General features: G+C 43.2%; 1 protein-coding gene and 1 long non-coding RNA gene across 2 annotated transcripts in view; both read left to right on the forward strand.

The window, feature by feature from the left end:
* Positions 1 to 235: 235 nt before the first annotated feature.
* Positions 236 to 18,480, forward strand: LOC125351326. The gene is made up of 3 exons (XR_007210931.1): positions 236 to 246; positions 7,323 to 7,328; positions 18,369 to 18,480. It is a non-coding gene; the product is annotated as an uncharacterized LOC125351326 (long non-coding RNA).
* Positions 18,481 to 20,267: 1,787 nt separating this feature from the next.
* Positions 20,268 to 22,044, forward strand: part of LOC125351929 (kelch-like protein 6) — a 56,871-nt gene continuing 55,094 nt past the window's right edge. Inside the window, 2 exon segments of the mRNA XM_048347032.1 lie at positions 20,268 to 20,619; positions 20,621 to 20,642. Coding sequence (XP_048202989.1) covers positions 20,371 to 20,619; positions 20,621 to 20,642 — 271 coding nt within the window. The 5' untranslated portion in view covers positions 20,268 to 20,370.

The raw sequence follows: 22,044 nt of genomic DNA on the forward strand, positions 1-22,044 counted from the left end.
AAGGAAGGAGGAATAACTGAAGGAAGTGTTTAGGGCTAGTGGGCTGGCCGTGGTGGTGCACGCTGGTAATCAAAAGGAAAATGGACAGGTATGGGCACTGGGTAGGTGACCAACTATTCCTCCTGATCTCCTGGCTCTCATTAGTTTTGAAAGGGCAAGACAAAGTGACTCCATTTAGGAAGTGACATCATTCTCCTCTTACTCCTCTCCATGATCCTTGTTCCCTGGACTAGCTGAGTCCCAGGGGTCTAGGTGCTTGTTGCTGGGATGGCATGCTCCCATTAGCATTCACGGGGTTTGAACTCAGGGCCTGAGCACTGTCCCTGAGCACTTCTGCTCAAGGCTAGCACTCTACCACTTGAGCCATGGTGCCACTTTCAGCATTTTGCTGGTTCTCTTCAGCCAAGCTTCCAGTCTGGCTCTTTGCTGGTTAGTTGGGAGATCGAGTTTTAGAGAGATTTTCTGCCTGGGCTGGCTTCAAACTGCAATCCAAGGAGTTATAGCTATAAAAGCCCTTTTTATATCCAATTAAAGCAACAGGGAGAACAATAGGAACAGAGCTCACCGGTAACTTGTTGAGAATTGACCAGAGTTCTGCTGTAACAGAGAACAGCAGACTGAATGAGATCCATGTGCCATCAAATCAAATCATCATTTAACCTTACTGGCAGGTGGAAGAGAGCACAAATTAATAATAATCAAAAGGGCAAGGTTAAGACAATGTAAAAGTCTCAGCTTCAGTGGATCTGAAGTGGCTGTGTCTTCCATCCAAAATTAGCAGGCCAGCAGGAGAGATGGGTTGCATCTGAGTAAGGCTGTAGTAGCATCTCTCGGAATCCTCTGGATAGATTGTCACACCTCCTGCAAGATTCTACACAGACTGTTTAAAGACATTTGAAATCCCCCAATATTTCCTGGTTGGTTGCTCTGAGTACTCTGGCTGCTCAAATCCTTTATCTAGAAATTTATTTTAAGCCTTTAAAGCTTTTGCATCTCTGCCTCAGCCTTATTTGCATCCAAAAAAACTCTGAAACCCGGGGGGCATCTATCTTCCTGGTTGCCTGTTTTAAAAGAACCATTTTTTTTTCTTCAGTCCCGGCTACTGCACGACCTTTGAACTCAAATGACAATTTTTCCTTAATGCAAGAATTACAATTACAAAATTAGAAACATGTATCCATTCAGCTTTCCAATAGCAAGTAAGCGCTTTTTCCTCCTGGGCAGCCAGGGGACTGTCTCCCCCTCCATCCAGCAAATGTTTCGGCATTTCAGCAAATGTTTCCCAGGCTCTTTAAGGCTGCCTCAGAAGCCATCCTCTCCCGGTCCACAAAGCATGGTGGGAAACCTCCAGTGGAGGAGGGGTGAAGATGCGGTGGGAAGTCCCCCAGTGCTGAGGCAGCGGCAGCAGCGGCTGTGGTAGGGCATGGCCCCAGGCTTGCATCAGGGAGCTTCCAGAGGGGGCGGGGCATGGCAGAGGCCATCACGTGTTCCAGCGGTGCAGGGGCACTTGGCTCAGGGCCTGGGGAACTTGGCCCAGGCCCCTCCCTCCCCTCCAGGGCAGCGGGAGGGCTGCTCCCTCCCAAGCAGCCAGGCTGAAAAGGCTGGCAGCCACCAGCCAGATCATGGCATGTTTCAATGCTTTCGAGACCCTCCTGGTCTGGGAATTTGAGACCCCCCCAAACCTACGTTTTGTAGCATGGACTCAGTGCTTTGAGCACTTGGTCATCATGCTGGGTTTGAGCATGCCCCATCTTTTCAGGGACCCCCCCCCCTCGGATTCCGATTGGCCTGGGCCGCCGAAAAGTTTTACCTTCACACTTCATGCCTCACGATTGGGTGCCAGAAATGCTGGGGTTTTTTAGCCTCCAGGGCTGTCCTGCAGGAGAGATGGGATAGCACACCCCATGCGGACGGGTCCAGGAAGAGGATAAGAGGGCTGACAGACTGCCACCCAGCCCCCGTCTCGACAGAGGACACACAGACAGTCCGGGAGCCAGTCAGCGCTAAGACTCGTTTAATGGCGGCAATGAGCTGTTCTTTTAAAGGGGCCGGAGGGTGGCGGAAGGGGAGGGGTACGTGCACCTACATAGGGGCTGGGATTTGATGCCTGAGCTGTTCATCAGGGTGGAGCTCTGAGGGACCTCCCTAAGGGGCAGCCTACATCTATGTCACGGCCCACAGGACCACCTCCGGGTTCACCACCAGGCGCCATCTTGGCTACACGTGGTCCCAAGGCTGGGAGGCGGGGCCAGCTAGTACCGCCTCTTAATGATGCAAGGCATCTGGGCGGGCGTGCCCCACAGAGAAGTGCATGTTGAAAGTGCCCATCCAAGAAAACCACACGGACACACTGTCACATACAGAGAAAAGGGTTTATTGTCAGCAGACAAGCTGACAAAGCCAGTTCTCTCACTGGAATGGAGATCTAAGGAGGTTTTCATAATCTAGAGGGGCCAAGAGCAGGATTTCATGTGGACATGAGAGCAGAGGATTCCATTATGGTGGGCTAAGATTTATGGCCGCTGTTGGAATGGTAGATAAGAGGGCCTGCTGTTACCATTTATGGCTATGACTGACCAAATGGAATGTTATTTCAAGGTGAGAAGGAGGGAGCTGGTTATCAGCTACCTGCACCCAAAGGGCCTTTTGTTCCCCAATCTAGGAAAGGATCTTGTTAGACTAACAAGTGTTAGGTCCCTAAATCTGTTTGGTTAGAGAGAGTTAGGGTGATTTCCGGTTGTTTTTCCATCGTCTTCTTCCATCTCCCTAACTTTTATTTTAATTTTAAATTTTCTTTAAGTAGTTGTGCAAAAGGGTTGACATTGAATGAATACATCTTGATCAATGTCACCCCTCTCAACTCTAATTTTTTTTCATGCCAATATAAGACTTAGGCCTCACACTTGGCTTTTTCACTCAAAGCTAGTACTCTACCACTTGAGTCACACCTCTACTTTTGGATTTTTGCTTGTTAAACCTAAGTCTTATAGACTTTTCTGACCAGGCTAGCTTTTGATTCCTGTCTCAGCCTCCTAAGTATCTAGGATTACAGTTCTAAGCCACTAGCTTCTGGTTCCAGTGGTCGACTGTTTTTCAAAGAAAGAAGCAAGGAAGAGTAGGTGGGCAGACCTATCCTGTCTTTTTGAGCAGTTGTATGTCTTTGAGTTAATCTCTGTACTTGACTGTTTTGCCTTGAAGACACCACTGTAGTCCAATTTATAAGGAGAAACTATAGAATCATGTGGTACCATGAGTGGCTCCTTGAGCAACAGAGGATACGGGCTGGCAGTTTTCCACTAGAATAGCGCATGGGCAGGTCAAATACCAAAAGCAACGTCCATAGTAGACCCTGTGTGACTTAGGAGAAAGCATCCAATTCGGTGTGGGATCTTGGTTTCATTGGTTGTAAAAAGGGAAAGTAGCCTATTTTATAAAACCATCAGGATACAGTGATCCCTCACCTGTCACAGGAGTTATGTTCCAGAGACCCTTATGACAGGTGAAAATCCACGAAGTAGCAATAAATGAACCACAATATAGGAGGGTCAGCTATCTATTACTGATACTTCCTGGATTTTCACGTATTGCTCGCATTTCTGGGACATAATTCCCAAGATAGGTGAGGGATCACCACTTACCTAATTTTTTTTAATGGTGATAAATGAAGCTTCAATAAGTGAACTCAGACATAGCCAGGGACAACTGTAAAGAGAGTTAAGATGCATGTGGAGCTCCTAGTCCAGAAACCTCTCCACAAATAATGCTCTATAGTATCATCTTTATTTTTCAATTCACTTGTTTAATGTGGGTTACTTTGGGGATGATTTCTCTGATGGACTGCTATGGTTAAAATAACATTTCATTGCAAAGGGTGGAGTGATGGAAATGTTTATTCCTCTAGGGAGGTGGTTTAGGGAGGTGGTTCATGGACCCCTGCACTCTGCTTATATGGAAATGATCCAAAATGATACAGAGACAATAGAGGGCTGGGCTGGTCCAGCTTTTCCAGACTAACAAAGGGCATTGTAATGAAGGCATTTTTTGGTTGCAAGCCAGCAGCTGGATATAGAATGATACACACATGCTTTCTCTTCTTCAGAAAAGTTTGTTAGTGTAATGCTTAATATATGCCAACTGTTGTTCACACATAGCAATTAATTTTCTCATCTCCATAGTAAATTGAAACATATACTATTACCTTTAATTTCAGATGGAGAAACTGAGGCACTGAGCTGTTTTGAAAAACTCATTAAATAAACAATAACATCAACTGATCCTGCTTTGACCTTATGCTTATTTCCACTACTTGGTTCTTTGAATACTCTTTTCTTGTGTATGTATGTATGTGTGTGTGTGTGTGTGTGTGTGTGTGTGTGTGTGTGTACATGTGTACATGTGTGCATGTGTGTGTGCTGGTACTGAGCCTTTAACTTGGCGTTACACTCTTATTAGCTTTTTCACTCAAGGCTGGTGTTCTACAACTTGAGCCATACCTCCACTTCCTTCCAGTTCTGGCTTTTTCTGAGTAGTATTTTATAGGAGTCTTATAGACTTTCCTGCCCAAGCTGGCTTTGAACCATGATCCTCAGGTCTCAGCCTCCTCAGTAGCTAGGATTACAGGCCTGAGCCACCGACATCTGGCAAAAACTAACTCTTGAGAAAACAGAAAGCTCTGAATTGTAGTATTTCCCAACTTCTTTTCTTCCTTCCTTCATTCCTTCGTTCCTTTGTTCCTTCCTCCTTGCCTCCCTTTCTCCCTCCTTCCCTCCCTCCTTTTCTTCCTTCCTTCCTTCCTTCCTTCCTTCCTTCCTTCCTTCCTTTCTTCTTTCCTTCCTTCCTTCCTTTCTATTCTTTGTGTGTGTGTGTGTGTGTGTGTGTGTGTGTGTGTGTGTGTGTGTGCATGCGTGCGCGCGCGCATACCAGTCTGAGACTTGAACTCAGGTTCTGGGTGCTGTCTCTGGACCTCTCTTTGTGCTCAAGCCTAGTGCTCTACCACTTGAGCCACAGCACCACTTCTGGCTTTTTCTGAGTACTTTATCGGAGATAGGCATCTCATAGACTTTGCTGCCTCGGCTGCCTTCAAACCATGTTCCTCTGATCTCAGCCTCCTGAGTAGCTAGGATTACAGGCACCAGCCAGTGCTGCCTGGCTACTGGTGCCTGGCTAGTGATCCCCAATTTCTATGAGGAGAGTATTCCTACTATGGCCAATTTCAACCTATAAATGTCACTGAATTTGATGATGGAAAGAAATGCATACACTCCACTTTCTTAAACTAGAATGGGTTTAACCTAGTATATCAAATAGTAATTTTGAGTCTTTTTAGAATTTCCAACTTTCCAACAAGGTGCATTTATTATTGTTTCAGTATTCGAATAGATATATAGCAAAAGTTAATTAAAAGAAGAAAGAAGAGGGGGAAGAGGAGGAGGAAGAAGAAAAGGAGGAGGAGGAGGGATAGCAAGGCACCAGTGGCTCACATCTGTAATCCTAGCTACTCAAGAGGCTGAGATCTGAGAATCACAGTTTGTAGCCAGCAAGGGCAGGAATGTCTGTGAGACTCTTATCTCCAATTAACCATTCAAAAACTAGAAGTGGAGCTGTGGCTTAAAGTAGTAGAGCATTAGACTTGAGCAAAAAAGTTCAAGGACAGTGCCCAGGCGCTGAGTTCAAGCCCCACAACTGACAAAAGAAGAAGGAGGAGGAGGAAGAGCCAAAGGAGAAGGAGGAGAAGAAAGAGAAGAAGGGGAAAAAGGAGGAGAAGGAGAAAGAGGAAGAAAAGGAAGAGCAGGAATCAGGTGCTGGTGGCTCATGTCTGTAATTCTAGTTACTTGGGAGGCTAAGATCTGAGGATTACTGTTCAAAGCCAGACCAGACAGGAAAGTCTGTGAGACCCTTAGCTCCAAGTAAGTACCAAAAAAAAAGTGCCAGAAGTGTGGTAGAGCACTAGCCTTGAGCAAAAAAGCTCAGGGACAGCATAAAGGTCCTGAGTTGAAGCCCTAGTATCTGCACCAGAAGAAGAAGGAGGAAGAGGAGGAAGAAGGGGAGGAGGAGGAGAAGGAGAAGAAGAAGACAAAAAAGGCGAAGATGAAGATGAAGACGAAGACAGAAGAAGAAGAAGAAGAAGAAGAAGAAGAAGAAGAAGAAGAAGAAGAAGAAGAGGAGGAGGAGGAGGAGGAGGAGGAGGAGGAGGAGGAGGAGGAGGAGGAGGAGGAGGAGGAGGAGGAGGAGGAGGAGGAAGAAAAAATAATAATAGGGAATTTCTTGGGATGTGATGAAATATGAGGTCTGTAGTAGTGTATTGTAAACAAACTTCTGCTGGGTTCAGTGGCTTATACCTGTAATCATAGCTATTCAGGAGGCAGAGATAGGAAGAATAGTGGTTTGAGGCCAACCTGGGCCAAAAGTTCGTGAGATTCCCATCTCAACAAATAAGCTAGGGGTGGGCACTGGTGGCTCACACCTGTAATCCTATCTACTCAGGAGGCTGAGATTTGAGAAATGTTGTTTGAAGCCAACTTGGACAGGAAAGTTGGTGAGACTCTTATCTCTAATGAGCCACCAGCAAACTGGAAGTGATGCTATAGCTGAAAGTGGTAGAGCACTAACATTGAGCAGAAAAGTTCAGGGACAGTACCCAGGCTCTGAGTTCAAGTCCCATGACTGACAAAAAAAACAAAACCCCAAACCAAAAAATAAAACCCCAATCCCCAAAACAAGTAAGCTAAGCATAGTGCTGTACTTCTAGGTAGGAGGGTTGTGGCCACAGGCTGGCTGGGCAGAAAAACGATCTTATCTGATAAATAACATAAAAGCAAAATGGCCTAGATTTGTGGCTCAAGTGTTAGAGCATCTTGCCTAGCAAGTGCAAGGCCCTTAGTTCAAATTCTAGTACCGTCAAAAAACAAAAACTAGGCTGGGAATATGGCGTAGTGGTAACATGCTCTTCTCGTATACATGAAGCCCTGGGTTCAATTCCTCAGTACCACATATATAGAAAATGGCCAGGAGTGGCACTGTGGCTCAAGTGGCAGAGTGCTAGCCTTGAGCAAAAAGAAGCCAGGGACAGTGCTCAGGCCCTGAGTCCAAGCCCCAGGATTAGAAAAAAAACAAAAAACAAAACAAAATAAAAGAATCTTTCAAAACAAAACAACAAAAAAAAAAACACTTCAGCACCTTGGTTCTATTATCAGTTGTGAGTCAGTATGACCCTCCTCTGTTCCCTGAGACACACCCAAGAGTGAGCTTCAGGTGTTTCTGGCCTCAGCTCCCTTAAGAAGAGCTGTCTACATGTTGACTCCTTATTTTGTTGGCTGTTTTAGGGGGAGGTTGCTCAAAACCACCTGGGAGGGGTCTTGGAAACACTTGATTTTCTTAAGGTCGGGTCTCCAGTGTCATTCCAGAGTGACGCTCAGTGACCAGGCTAAGTGGCCATGAATAGAATGTTTTAAAAAACAAGCCTTTTATTATGTTGACCAAAGCAAAAAGTTATGCCATGGAAAGTATATACTCTCTGTGGAAATCTGTATGAGAAAATAAAGCACTGACTCAGATCTGTTTAAAATGACCCATCTGGGTAAAATTACATAACAGTTGGCTTTAAATTTAGCACTTCCTTTAGAGTTTGGTTGTGGGTTTCATCTTTCTATTCCTTTTCAAGAAATTTCCTGTTCCTGATTCAGACAGGTCCTAGCTCATTGCTTTTTAGGAAAGAATTTATCTTTTTTTATTATGATGATGGGGTGAGGTCAACAAGGGGAGTTGGCCCAGCAGTCTAGGCTGAGCCTTTGATAGACAGGAGCCAAAAGGAGCATAAAGGTGGCCCTGAGTTGGGTGGGAAAGAGGTACCAGGCCAGCAGTCTTTACAGAATGGCAGTGGGAGAGGTTGAGGATCTCCTCTTGCGAATTGGGGTTACACAAGGGACCATTCACCTGAGGTAAGAGTACAGCTTCTTAGTTCTCTGGGGCCTTGGGTATTAATTGGAAAAATAATGTGATCTCATCTTTTTATGTCTTTAAGATGGAGATTCCAGTACTGAAATATTGGGTTAGTAGGAAGGCTAAGTGGATTAAACTTTAAAGTGCTTATCCTGGAATATAAATGGTAGTAGCAGAAAATTAACAGGCGAAGATGGTGGCTTTTCCTTTTTACTGATGTAAAACTTTTATTTTTGTATGTATGTATGTATGCATGCATGCATGCATGTGTTTCTGAGACAAGGTCTTTCTAAGTAACCTAGACTAGCATCCAAATGTGCATCATCCTGCTTCAGTCTCCCAAGTGCTGAGCTCACAGATGTTTATAATTTGTGGTACAGGAGACACAGGTGGCTCGGGGCAGAAGGTGCAATCTGTGGCCTGGGAAAGAGATTTTTCTTGAGTAAGGTTACTCTTGTGGGGACTGAATGTATTGATATGGGCATTATAAAGCCAAATAGCCTAGTAAGACATACATTGTTTTCACAATGGTAAGGCTTTCCTCAATGGCTGGTACATTATGTTATCTTGTTAAAAAATAAAGCTTCCACAGAACAGGACTTATACCTGGCACATGCAGGTTGACATAGGTACCAATATGACACTGTTTTTTTCCCTTTGAGATATCATCATTGTATGTCTTTGGTACAAGTCTAGTTGTCCTAGTTGGACACTAGAGGGTGAGGGGATGGTAACAGAGAGCTAGTTGCTCATATTAGGGACGGGGGTAAGAAAATAGAGGGGAAGGTAACAGAGAGCTAATTGCTCATGTTGGGGGCTGGGGTAAGTCAGTGGACTTGGGAGATATATAAAAAACAGTAAAGTGATCTGGTAACCAGAATCTCTCATGAATGAGGATTTGAATTTTATTCTTGGTGTTGCTTTATTGGAGAGAGATGGATTGAGTACAGTCAATGTTGTTTGTAATTTGAGAGGTTTCAAAAGACAAGTGGTTATAAGGAGGATGAAGTTGTGTTATTCCAAATTCTACTATAGGATGGTGACAATCATGTAGGTAGAAAGGAAGTCTCAACATTAAGACTACAGGGTGTGGGAGGATTGTGCATGCTCTTGTGGTGTGCTCAAAAGGTTTATGTGAAGTTCTCCCCCTGAGGATCTGATTTCATCTACATATCAGCTGTCTGATCCTCGATCTTCATGGAAGGTAGTCTCAGAGGATGTTTCAGAGGATGAATCAAGTTTGTTCCAAGCCAATCATGGCAATTTATTTATATACTTATATTTTCTATGATTGTTCTAGGGTGGCCACATGAACGAGGAGAAGTCTGATGGAGAGCTGAAGAAATCACTTCTTTCTGGTAAAAAGTGAGAAATGGAGAATATGAGGCCTACTTGTTTTTATTTTCCCCTAACTTTGGACTGGAGTTGTATGAAGATATGATGTTTGAAAGCATGGTAGCTATTACATGATGTGGAAGGGATATCTCTACATAGTGGAAAGGTGGAAAAATCTTATGTCCTATGACATCACTCAGCTACTGCATCAAATATGGGACTTGATTCTTCTGTTTTCTTACATTGAGACTCCTATTGCTTAAACAGTGTTTGCTTGGATATTCTGTTATGCAAGCCCAAAACATCTTTATTGGTAGGGCTCCAGATAAAGAGCAACTTTGTGGAGGAGGGGATTCCCAAGACTCTGCTATTAGGAGTAAGGATCCATCAAGGAGCAGAAGAGCTAAGCAGAAATGGGAATCCTAGAGAGAGCTTCAAACACCTCTGGCTAGGACAGAGGAAAACCTGAGTTTCTTCATTAGGAGGTCTGACAGTGTCCCTGACTGCTATGAGGTAGATGAGAGCAAGAGAGAGACAGTGGAGGCCATCAGGTGAGATGTGGGAATGGAGTAGTCACAGAGGCAAGCCCTCCACTACTTTCTGAGAGATGATCAGGGCCAATGTGATCTTTCAGCTTTGGTAGCTTTTTGGTGGAGGAGGAAACAGGGGCTTTGGAGTGGACCAGAACTGGGCTGTACACATAATTTGACTAGAACTTTCTTTCTTCCTTTATTTTTATTGCGAAGATGATGTACAGAGGGGTTACAGTTGTGTAAATCAGGTAATGAGTGCATTTCTTTTTGAACTGTGTCATCTCTTCCCTTGTTTTCTCCCAGTGTTTTCTTTCCTGGCTCCTCTCTTCCACAAGTTACATTGTTCATTTTCAACACAGTGTCTAATAAGTATCACTGCTACATTAGTTCACCCTTTGTCCCATCATTTCTCTGCTCCCACTTATACTCCCCCAAACAAATAAACTTACATATAAGACAAAAAGTATAGAAATAAAAAACAGCAACAAAGAGGGAAAATTTGAAAGGTAACACAAAACCCTCTTGTTTTCTTTTCTTGTAGTTCACTTTGATAAACATGATTTTTAAATGATCATAGCTATTATGTCTTTGTGATCCTCTCCTAAGAATATCCTTTGGTATCACTATGTGAATATTTAGGGTCCTGTTCTATTTTTTTTTTTTTGCCAGTTCCAGGGCTTGAATCCAGGGCTTGAATCCAGGGCTTGAGCATGTCTCTGAGCTTTTTTTGCTCAAGGCTAGCACTCTACCACTTGACCCACAGTACCACTTCCAGCTTTTTCTGTTTATGTGGTGCTGAGGAATCGAACCCAGGGCTTGATGCATGCTAGGCAAGTGCTCTACCACTAAGCCACAATCTCAGCCTGTGTCCTGTTTAATTTATCATGTCCAAATGTAATTTTTTTTTTACCATCCATTGTGTTTACTTATAGATTTATAGGCACATTCTAATTATGACACGAAGGAAACCATGCAACTTGTTTCTTTGGGTTTGGCTTAGTTAGCTTAATATAATTTTTTACAATCTTTCCATTTCCCTATGAATGAGGCAATATCAGTCATTCTGATGGAAGCATAGAATTCCATTCTGTATATACACCACATTTTCTTGATCCATTCGTCCACTGAGGGCATGTGGTTTGATTCCATGTCTTGGTTATGGTAAACCATGCTGCAATGAACATGGTTGTGCTGGTAGCTTTAGTGTGGCATAGTTTCTTGCCAATTGGATAAGTGCTCAAGAGTGGAATTTCTGGGTCATAAGGAAGCTATATATTCAGTCTTTTGTGGATCCTTATACTGCTTTCCAGAGTGGCTGGACAAGTTTACATTCCCACCAACAGTGTAGTGGCATTCCTTTTTGTTCACACCCCTGCAAGTATTTGTTATTGTTAGTTTTCTTGATAATGGTCATTCTAACTGGGATGAAGTGGAATCTTAATGTTGTTTTGACTTGCATTTCTTGTGTCTATTAGGCATTATCATTACTTTTTCTGAGAAGTCTCTATTTAAATCTTTGTCCAATTTATTAATTGGGTTGTTGTTTTCTTGAGGATTTGATTTTTCAGGGTTTAATTCTTTTAGCTCTAAGTATATTTTAGGTATAAGGCCCTTGTCTGATGTATACTTAGTAAAGATCTCCCATTCTGTGGACTTTCTATTTATCTTGCTAGCTATATCTTTTGTCATGCAGAAACTCTTCAGCTTGATGTAGTCCTATTTATCCAGTCTTTCTTTGATTTGTTGTAGTTCTGAATTTTTGTTTTATTTGTTTTGTTTTTGTTGCCAGTCCTGGGGCGTGGACTCAGGGCCTGAGCACTGTCCCTGGCTTCTTTTTGCTCAAGGCTAGTACTCTACCTCTTGAGCCACAGATCCACTTCCAGCTTTTTTCTATATATGTAGTGCTGAGGAATTGAACCCAGGGCTTCATGTATATGAGGCGAGCACTTTTCCACTAGGCCATATTCCCAGCCCCTAGTTCTGAATTTTTACTTGGTAAGTTTTGACCTGTGCCTTGGAACGCTAGTGTTCCCCTATCCCTGCTTGTTATATTTTCATGTTATCTGGCCTTTGATCCATTTGATCCATTTGGAATTTTTTCCATCCTATGTTTTTGGCTTCTTTATCAAGTATTGGGTGGCTTATAGGTCTGTTAGTTCATTTCTGAGTCTTATATTCTGTTCCATTGATCCTCAGGTCTATTCTTATGCCAGTACAAAGCTGTTTTTAGTACTATTTCTTTGTAATAGGAACTTTAGTTTCTTTCTTTTTTTCTTTTTTCTTTTTTTTTACTTTGTCATGAATAATAAATGTTTATTTTTCATAGTTCATAATGAATTGAGGGTATTCAACTTTGAATATTATTGAAGCAATGGCATAAGAACATATCTTTAATGTTCAAAGATACAGAATATAAGAAATTTTCTGGATTCCTTAGAAGCAAGATAGTGGCTCTGATAAAGCTGAGTGTCCTCTGCAGTGCCCGAGGAGGCCGAGCTCTCTTCCTCCGAAACCCCGTGGTGAGACCTGCTTGTGTCTTTCTTTCTTTTTTTCAAGTAAAAAGATGGATTTATTGGGGAAGTTCCGGATGGACCAGTCCCAGTTTTCAGAAAAATATATAACACAGAACAGGACAGTAGCACAGAGACTTACTTCTGGAGGATTTCCAAGTACCAACAAACCAATTCAGCTGCAATGGAGAGCTTAATTGGGACGCCATGGGGATGACAGACACAAGACTTGAACATGTGGCATGGTATAATGGCACCTGAGCTGTCCTGCCCCTAAATAGGGTCAGGTCAGGGGGTAGGATCACAGGAAGCTCCCAGTTCCAAGCACTTGACAGACAGATTCAGTAACCTATAGACCATGTGCCACCCCTGTCTCTTGGGGTTCAAGAACTCCCATTACCTGGGGATGGGGCTTCCCTTCCTGTAGGAATCGAGGCACTCCCATCAAGAATTGGCATGCGGATGGGGGGGGTTACTATTTTTTACAAGGAGAGGGAATCTTCCCAGGCTTCTGCGTAGCTGGGGCTGGGGAGGCAGTGGAGATGGAGTCAGCTTCTGTCCTCTTTCGCTGGCCAGATCTGACCTCCATATTAAATTCCCCCAGTTTTTTTTTTCTTGTACATAGAAATCAAATCATTGATTTCTTTTGGAGAGCTTAATCTTGACTAAGTTTGAATCCAGCTCTTGCCTATTTTGCAGAATCATAAAGTGATTCCACCCACGGGCTGCTGGGGAGAGCAAAGATGAGACAAGGGCCAGTCTGATGGGACTGCTGCTCTTAAGCTTTGCACCCAGAAAGAAACAGGTTATCTGTGATAGCCACCCCCAGGAGGGCTGTAGATGTCTTCACCTTTTAAAAGCTCCATCCAGTTACCTAGGTAACTGGCACACCTGGAGGCAGTTACCTCCCTCCCTTCTCTCTCCCTTAATCCATCTGGACATACTCTAATACACTTGGACACACCTCCCACCCCAGGCATTGCTTGGGAGTGACTCTCTAGCCTGCCACGCATGCTTTCCAATTTTCTTAATAGAGCTAATCAACTCCAGTCAACGCAGAGGAGTGGGAAGGTTACCAGAGAAAGAATGTCCCCCCAAAATCTTAGTTTCAGCAGATCCAGAGTGGCCTTCCAGCAGGAATAAGCTGCGAGTGATGAAGTCCCATCTTTTACCATGGTAAGGGTGCACAGGGTAAAGATATAGATTCTTCCAGATGACTGTCAGGCTGTCCTCCATCTTAACCCAAATGGGATGTGCAGGGAATGTAGCAGCAGCAGGCAGCAGTGTCTCCCAGTGGTTCCAATAGAAATGTCACACTTTCTGCTGGGCTGCCTGAAACTTTCTGCATAAACTGGTTAAAGAAGTTTAACCTAATGCCTGACTTTAGTGAAATCTACTATTTTACTGGTTACCTTTTAAGTACACTGGCTTTTGTAGGCTGGTGCCCCACTGAATTTCAAAATAGCTTTAGGCAATCAATGGCACTTGGGTAATTATGCCAGGGCAATAACTTTTAGTAATCAGACATTTTCAATAAGGCTAGGATTTTCTAGGCCAACCTAGAAGGTTTGGCCTATAACTGTCTCTCACAAGTGCAGTCTGTATGCTTGTACACTTGTTAGCACTATTTTCTATAGCTCTGTTTTATCCAGCCTCATCTTCTAAAAATAACTACAATCCCTTGATCCTAAAGGGGAGCTGATGGGCGAAGATCATCCATCTTCTGTAACTTCTTCAGGCTGACTCAGGGGCGTTGACCTTACTGAGCCAGGAACCTATACTCTTAGCCCTCTTTACCAAGGGGCTGCAGGATGAGATGTCCATTAGGAGCTTTACTCCTAACTGGAAATCACATTTAACCTTTAACAACTATACAGACTTCTTCTTGGGCTACAGCACTGTAGCCTTTTAACATTCTAGTTTGCAAAAGCAGTTTCCTGACTGGCTGGGGAAACTGATCACTGATGACCTAACAATGCCTAAATTACCTTTGTAGGCCTTAGGTCTCAATAAAGACAATCTCAGATCCACAAGCATCCTTTCCTGAACAGATATGCCAACTCAGAATTCTCACTGCTAGTTAGGGCTTTGAGCAGATGCAGGAGGTTGGGATCTTAAATTATCCCCCCATGTGACAAACTTCAGTTTTGCTACCCACTATCACAGATGACTGGCAAGTTCCTGTCCAGTAGACAGACATGGGCATTAGAAAGGCAAGCTTACAAACTATACTTCTAGGACCTCCTGGCTCTGATTAACTTTTAAAGGGCCAAGTATAAATCCAGAAGGATCACAGTAACTCCATATTGTACTAAGACCCCATTCTGTATATGACTGACCTTACCGTAAGTCCTACTCCCCCCACCCCTCGCTGTTGTAAGTGGAATTTTCAGTATCTAATTGTGAGTGTGATTTCCAATATTTGTGAGCAGGATTTCCAGTATCCAACTGTGAGTACAATGTCCAATGCCTAACTAAAACCCTGCAGCTGTGCACACATCCCCCTTGCTACACCCCTATGGCTTAACCAATCAATTTTAAATGCATCAGTCCCTTAAACTGACCAATGGCCCTTTCCAGATTCCTTCCCCCTACCAAATGTGCCAATGCTTTAGGATTATTTTTTAATTTTCCCGCGGTGTGTGTTGATTTGTTAAAAGATGCTATGATATGCTAAGTCCCTGCCTTCCCCCCAAAATGTATAAAACAGCTGGGAGCCCGAGGCTCAGGGCCTCTTGCATTACCAGCATGCTGAGTGTGCGCAAGACCGAGCTAGCTCGAAATAAATGCCCTTTTTGCTGCTTGCATTGGTCTTGGTCTCTGGAGGTCTTTCGGGGGATCCGAACTTGAGCATTTCACAAGCACACATGACTCTAGGATCTGACACCATCTCTGCCATCCAAGCAGTGGCTTACTGCATCTGGATGTTTCATCCATTTTGTCCCAGGAGTGACTTTTTCTTTTTTTTTTTTTTTTCTTTTTTGGCCAGTCCTGGGCCTTGAACTCAGGGCCTGAGCACTGTCCCTGGCTTCTTCCCGCTCAAGGCTAGCACTCTGCCACTTGAGCCACAGCGCCGCTTTTGGCCGTTTTCTGTATATGTGGTGCTGGGGAATCGAACCTAGGGCCTCGTGTATCCAAGACAGGCACTCTTGCCACTAGGCTATATCCCCAGCCCTAGAAATCCATTTTTGATCTCTAAAGTCTTTTACCAACTTCTGCTGTAACTCTTACACTTTAGCTTTCTCATTTGCATTTGAAAAATTGAAGCCTGGAGGTATTTGAAGAAATCTGGAGCCTAGGTGCCACCCATTGCTTTAGGCTGCTTGATTTTACCTCCAAATTTCTTATCTAGAAATGCATTCTAAAGCCTTTTAATAACCTCCTTTAACACCTACACCTCAGCCTTTATTTGCATCCAAAAAACTCTGAAGCCCAGGGCACACATTGCCTCCAGGCTGCCTGTTTTAGAAGAGCCATTTTTTTCATCAGTCTCAGTTACTGCATGAAGACCTTTGAACTCAATTGGCAATTTTTCCTTAATGCAAGAATTACAATTACAAAAATAGAAATACTTGTTCATTTAGCTTTCCAACAAATTAGTGAGAAAAGTTAGCCCATTCTGTTATTTCTTTCTACATACAGAGAGTTAATGAGAATTTTACTTCTATCCCCATTTGTTAATATACTTTAAAATATTTTCCTGATTATATGTAACTTAAGGTAGTTAGAGACTTACTATTACATCACAGTATACACATAAAATTCAGTACCTGAATCATTAAACTGATACCCAAAACAATTGTAACAAAAGTACATTCCACAGTGTACACCAGAATTACGAACATGAGAATCCAGACTTAGCATCTTTGCTTTTTCAATACATCCAAACTACAAAAAAGTACAGAAATCAAATTATATCAGGTAAATAAACTTTTAACCCTCCTTTAAGATTTTTTTCAATTTTAATCCATCCTAAGGAGCAGTTTTAGAAATATCAGTCAAATCATTTATTTTTACCACCAGGTTTCCAATGCTCACCTGAAAACAAAAGAGACAAAAGAAAAGCCTCCATTGGCCTACAGAATGGCCTATCTCCATCCTACTCCTTAAAGCTTGATTAACTGTCTTGGTGCCAGTTTGCCCTCTTCCACCATGAATGGATGCTCCCTATGGCTGTCCCACCATGTGGACTCCCTCCAAGGCCCGTGCCACCATGTGGACTGGCTACGCTACACCTTTGTTAGATCACTCCTCACTCCTTAGGGTAGGCACACAGGCCTGTCCTAAGTTTTCCTGTCTTTTTTTTTTTTTTTTTTCTCTCCATCTGACTGAGAAACCCAAGCAATTCTTTAACAGTAACAAACTTTTACATCCAAATATCTAACATTTAGCCCCAAATTTTAACAGTGGAGGAAAATAAATTTCAAGTTCCCAATGCCTTTTGCTAAATTAGATAACTTGATGAGAGTTCAAACATCTTAATTCATTAAGATACCCACATTTTTTCAACTGCAAATTAAAAATCCTTAGAAATCTTTTGAACTATAGTTCCTCTTTTAAAACAATGCACTAATCCTTTAAAACATCTAACTTGTTGACCTTTGAGTTTAAACTTAAACTCACCCATTTTAACATCATACTGACAGTTATAATCTTGAATATGTTCACACTCACACATATTCAAAAGATCTTAAAGTGTGCAAAATAAATATCGGCTGTACATTTTTCAGTGGCAAGAGGTATTTATGCCAATCTTACTCTTGCAATAACCATCCAAGATTTAAGACAAAACTTTTAACAAATGGCTTTAACATTCTCCAGCCTCATTTACCATGGCTTGCTAGTTTTAGCAAGACATTTTAGCACACCAGATACTCTTCTGTTGAAGATAGCTGGAAGGGGGTTCCCTGGATTAAGACTCAGTCCACCCTGTACTTGACTCTAGTCTCAGCCCAATTTTGACTAGAGCATTTTACAGATCAATTGACTTTTAAATACCTTCAGTTGGAAGAAAATGGTTAAAGAAGCTACCTCTCTTCCCCTGCGTCCTCCAGATCCCAGGAGACCTGGGGAGGCTGTTTGAAACTGGATACCTGCGGAGGCCTAGTGTCCCATGTCTTCCTGTAAAGTTAGATCACAACCAACACATCCCTCTGTAATGCCCAGATTTCAAGGCCCCCAAAGACAACCATCAGAGTCCAGAGTCAAAGCCAAACCGCAAGGGTCGTTTATTACGAGTTCAAACCCGGACACCCCCCCCCCCCCCCAGCTGCGCACTCGTTGCCAGTGACGCTGAGAGGCCCCGAGCACAACTCCAGCACAGCTTTTACAGACAAGTACAGGGAAGTTGGGGAAGACCCCTGATTACAAGTACATGATTGGTTGACATTTGCCCTAGTTTACTGGTCACCTCAGGATTGGCCTGGGTTTTCCCACCTAATGTATGGGCCAGCCGGCCTTAACCTTGGGATACAGATTCGGGGGGGCCTCCAGGAGTGGTCACGTAGCCACATTCCTGGAGCCAGATGGTTCTTGTCTCTTGTGCCCAGATCCGGGCCGGGGTCTGAGACCAGGCACTTAGTCATGTCCAACCTTGAGTGGGCTCCGGGCGTGGACAATTAATCACGTCCCAGGCCAGATGGCCATTATCTCCAGTACTCAGGTTCGGGTATGTACAGAGTTCACAGAGGGGTGTGTGTGTGTGGGTGTGGTTACAGAGTAGCTATATGGAGAATGCTGGTATTTCTCCACTTCCCCATGGGTCAGCAAGCAAAGGCACAGAAGCAAAATAGCCATTAGGGCACAATGGTCACAATTTTATTCTCTATGCTCTTCACCCTCCATTATGAGAACCTTCTGAAGGGGGTCAAGGTGACCCTTGACTACCCCCACCTTAGAGAGCTCTGCTGCATCCAGCTTCTCTCTGTCTCAAGCCTATAGCCTGCACCTTCAGATTCAGACAGACCCACACAAATGGGCCCACTCAGACAGTGCGCTCCATAGCACACCTTTACAGACGGGGTCACTCAGACAGTCCCGACCAATGCACCAGGCCAATGCACCACAAATGTAATGGCGTCCAAGGGAGGGGCAATCCCCCATCCCTCCAAGAGCCCACCACTCAGAGACAGTCTCAAGTAAAAAGATGAATTTATTGGGGAAGTTCCAGATGGACCAGTCCCAGGTTCCAGAAAAACATATAACACAGAACAGGACAGTAGTACAGAGATGTACTTCCGGAGGATTTCCAAGTACCAACAAACCAATTCAGTGCCAATGGAGAGCTGAACTGGGACACCATGGGGAAGACGGACACAAGATTCAAACATGTGGCATAGCGTAATCCGTAACATTAGTTTCTTGAGCTACACTATAAAGAAATTCATAGCTGACTCCATTGGATTCCTATGAGGACTAACATACATTAAGTCCCAGAAGTATTTTCTGTATCCAGAGTTACTTTGTATTGTAGAAAACATTCACTTTCAGGCTGTGTGATTTTCCCTGAGTGACTCCATTTTATGAAACAGCAGTTACATCCGTTTTCAGTGCAAATGCTGAAGCAGAATGATTCCCCATCTTATTTGTGCAAATAACCATCCAAATTATGAGGCAGACTGATACATAATAAAAAATTACTACGAACTTATCAAATTAAATCAGAAACAAATAGACACATATCAGACAATATCAGACACATCATATCACATGAACCAGGCCACAGACTATGAAACATACTACATTAAGGAATAATGCAACCTCCTCACCTGGATCACATAAAGGAAGGGTGCTTAGCACTGGGGTATGTGGCTCCACACTGACCCATCATTTGAACAGCATCATAGTATACATCATAGTCAGACAGGCAAAGAACTTGTGACTCAGTCCCCGAGGCTTTAGCTTAGCTCAATTCCTGCTTGACAGTCCTGATCCAGTAAACTTGGGATAGCTCTGTTTTGAACTAATTTTAAAAACAGATTTACAATTCGAACTCCTTCTGTGTTTTGACCCTACTGTGCCTCAACAGACCATGGCTTCTTATCCACCCACCCTCAGTAGCTCTTATCAGTAGCTAGGCTTCTTTGAACACCCTTTAACTTTTCTTAGCTATTCTGCAATTTTTATGACATTATGATGTATGAAGTGTGACCAGAAAGTTAATATTAGAAATTAAGATTGGAATAGAGAAACCTCTTGGATAATTGGCTCATGACTATCAAGCAAAAGCAGTAGCACTCAACAAATTAACACCAACAAAATTGATGTAGCTTGTGAATGGATTATAATTTAATAAATTCAGACACTGTGAAAAGATGAAAACTTGCTCTTAGAATTTTGATAGTTATTGCTAATTAACAGAGACCTAAAGAGATAATGAAAGTACTTTATGATCTACCATTTAATGTAATGCATTGGATATGATTTGGTCCATTTGAGACTTGTAAGTCCAATCAGCTCTTGACCTATTCTAACTGGTCTTCTGAAATACAAGACTCTGGGGGTGGAGTTTTGGAGAGTATTTCTTCTTTTAGAAATTATTTTTGGTTTGAGATATTGTTTGCCTTGATGAATTGAGAACGTCAGGGCTAACTGAGGTCCCCAAGGTCCCCAAGGAACAACGGTCTCAGAGGGTCTCAGAGCCTTGGCAACAGTCAGGCGAAGGATTGTGGAATGTCCTCTGCCCATCCCATCATTGACACCTTGTCCCACTTGGAATACAACTGTTATAACCAGAACCAGAGGCTTCCTGCTCACGGATGTGAGGTGGGAGATGAACCAAAATAGCCACACAGAACTCCCAGTGGATACTAAGAAGCCATTCCTTCTCTCCTAGAGCCTCCTCCTACACAAACACTCTAACTCACTTCTAGCCCTGTGGTAAGTCACAGAAAGGAGAATAGGAGCTGCCGGCATTTGTAGTAACAGGATGAGAAAGTGTGAGACTTCCTGTTATGTGTGTGTGACAGCTGGTGATAAGTGGAGGGCCCTGCACAGGAAATCCGCCCGCTTCTGCAATGAGACCTGCCTGAAACTTGGGTGCTCCTTTAGTCTGCATGTTGATGGTGGGACAAAGGGGCACCTGGGCCATGGGTGAGGTGGTAGAGAAGAATTTGGAAGGGCCTCTGGCACCTGCTACAGAAGAGAACTCCCGAGACTTGGTGGAAATTTTAAATGGGGAAAAGGTGAAATTTGATGACATGGGACTGTCCTTAATTCTTCAGAATGGCCTGGAGACCCTCCGGGTGGAAAATGCTCTGACAGATGTCATCTTGTGTGTGGACATTCAGGAATTCTCCTGCCACCCGCGTGGTGCTCGCTGCAGCCAGCAAACTATTTCAGGTCAGCATGGCGTGGACTAGAGTCAAATTGTGTGCAAGCTGCAAGGAAAATGTGTGTCTATACGAGAACTTAATCTAACTCATTTGCTGATATGGTTTATGTGTATTTTATTAAGATTTGTGTGTCTACTTGAATTAAAAGAAAGGGAGCTAGCAAATGTGGATTTTAGGATTTATGCCACATTATAAGAGGGACTAGCATTGTTTAAAAGCAGTGTTAGATTCTTAGGGTCAAACTTTCATGTATGAGATTTCTTCCCATGTCCTTGTTCGTAAGGATGGGAAATTACCTAAGTCATGGAAATATTTTCTCCCTTTCCTCCCTCTGACTAAAGTATTGGGACAATGATATTGTTATTGTTCAACAACAGAGGTAAAGAAGGGAAAAGATGTGGCCTCCTGCAGTTATCAAATGATTGGCTGGAAATTAGGAGCTTCAGTGCATGTATGTATGCAAAGGGTAGATTATGAAGGAAGTCCAGATGAAAAAGGTCCTTAGTAAGTAGGGTATCAGTGACTCATGCCTGTGATTCTAGCTACTCAGAAGACTGAGATATGAGAATTGCAGTTAGAAGCTAGACTGGGCAGTGTGAAATGCTTATCTCCAATTAACCACAAAAGAGTTGTGGCTCAAGTGGTAGAGCTGATGCCTTAAGTAATAAAGCTAAGGAATAGCTAAGACCCTGAGTTTAAGCCCCAGTACTGGCATGTGACTCATACATACATCTCTTGCTTCCAAAAAAACTCATAGTGGAAAGACCAGGAGGCTAGGAGACTGAGAGACATGGTCTATTCTTTTTGGCTCTGAAACTTTAGGAGAGTCTCTTAGTTGCTCTGAATTTCTGTTGTGTCATCTATGAGATGGAGTCAATGATGAGTACCACAGCATTGCTGTGGTAATGGAACCTGTGACTGAAAAGCATGCACAGTGGCCAGCATATTGTAGATGCTCACTATATCTGTGTTGAAATTCTCCACCTACTTCTGTTTGGTTCAGCTAAGAACACTTACTAAGTGTTCACAAGCAGCGAATCCCTGGTGTAGGAACATGGCAGAACCAGGAATCCTGTGAATATGACTGGAGATTGATGGGGGAGAGGGAGAGGGAGAGAAGAGAGGGAGAATGGGTAGGGAGGGGCAGTCTGAAAGGGCAATGTGGATGAAGATATCCAGGGAACTTGAAAAGGAATAATATCCTTATAATTCTTCTTAGTGTTATTCTTTCTAATTCTCAGTTCTGGTTGAGGAAATTAAGTGTCATGGAAGGCTTTTTGTTTTGTTTTGTTTTGTTTTGAGGTACTTAGGGGGAAATGTCTTTGCAATGCAAAAGCAAGGCCAGCTGATTTTGGAAGAGGGCTGAGTAGCTCCCTATGTTGGCAGGGCCAAGGA

Source organism: Perognathus longimembris, chromosome 5 (genome assembly GCF_023159225.1).
Source record: "Perognathus longimembris pacificus isolate PPM17 chromosome 5, ASM2315922v1, whole genome shotgun sequence".
Taxonomy (NCBI): Eukaryota; Metazoa; Chordata; class Mammalia; order Rodentia; family Heteromyidae; genus Perognathus; species Perognathus longimembris.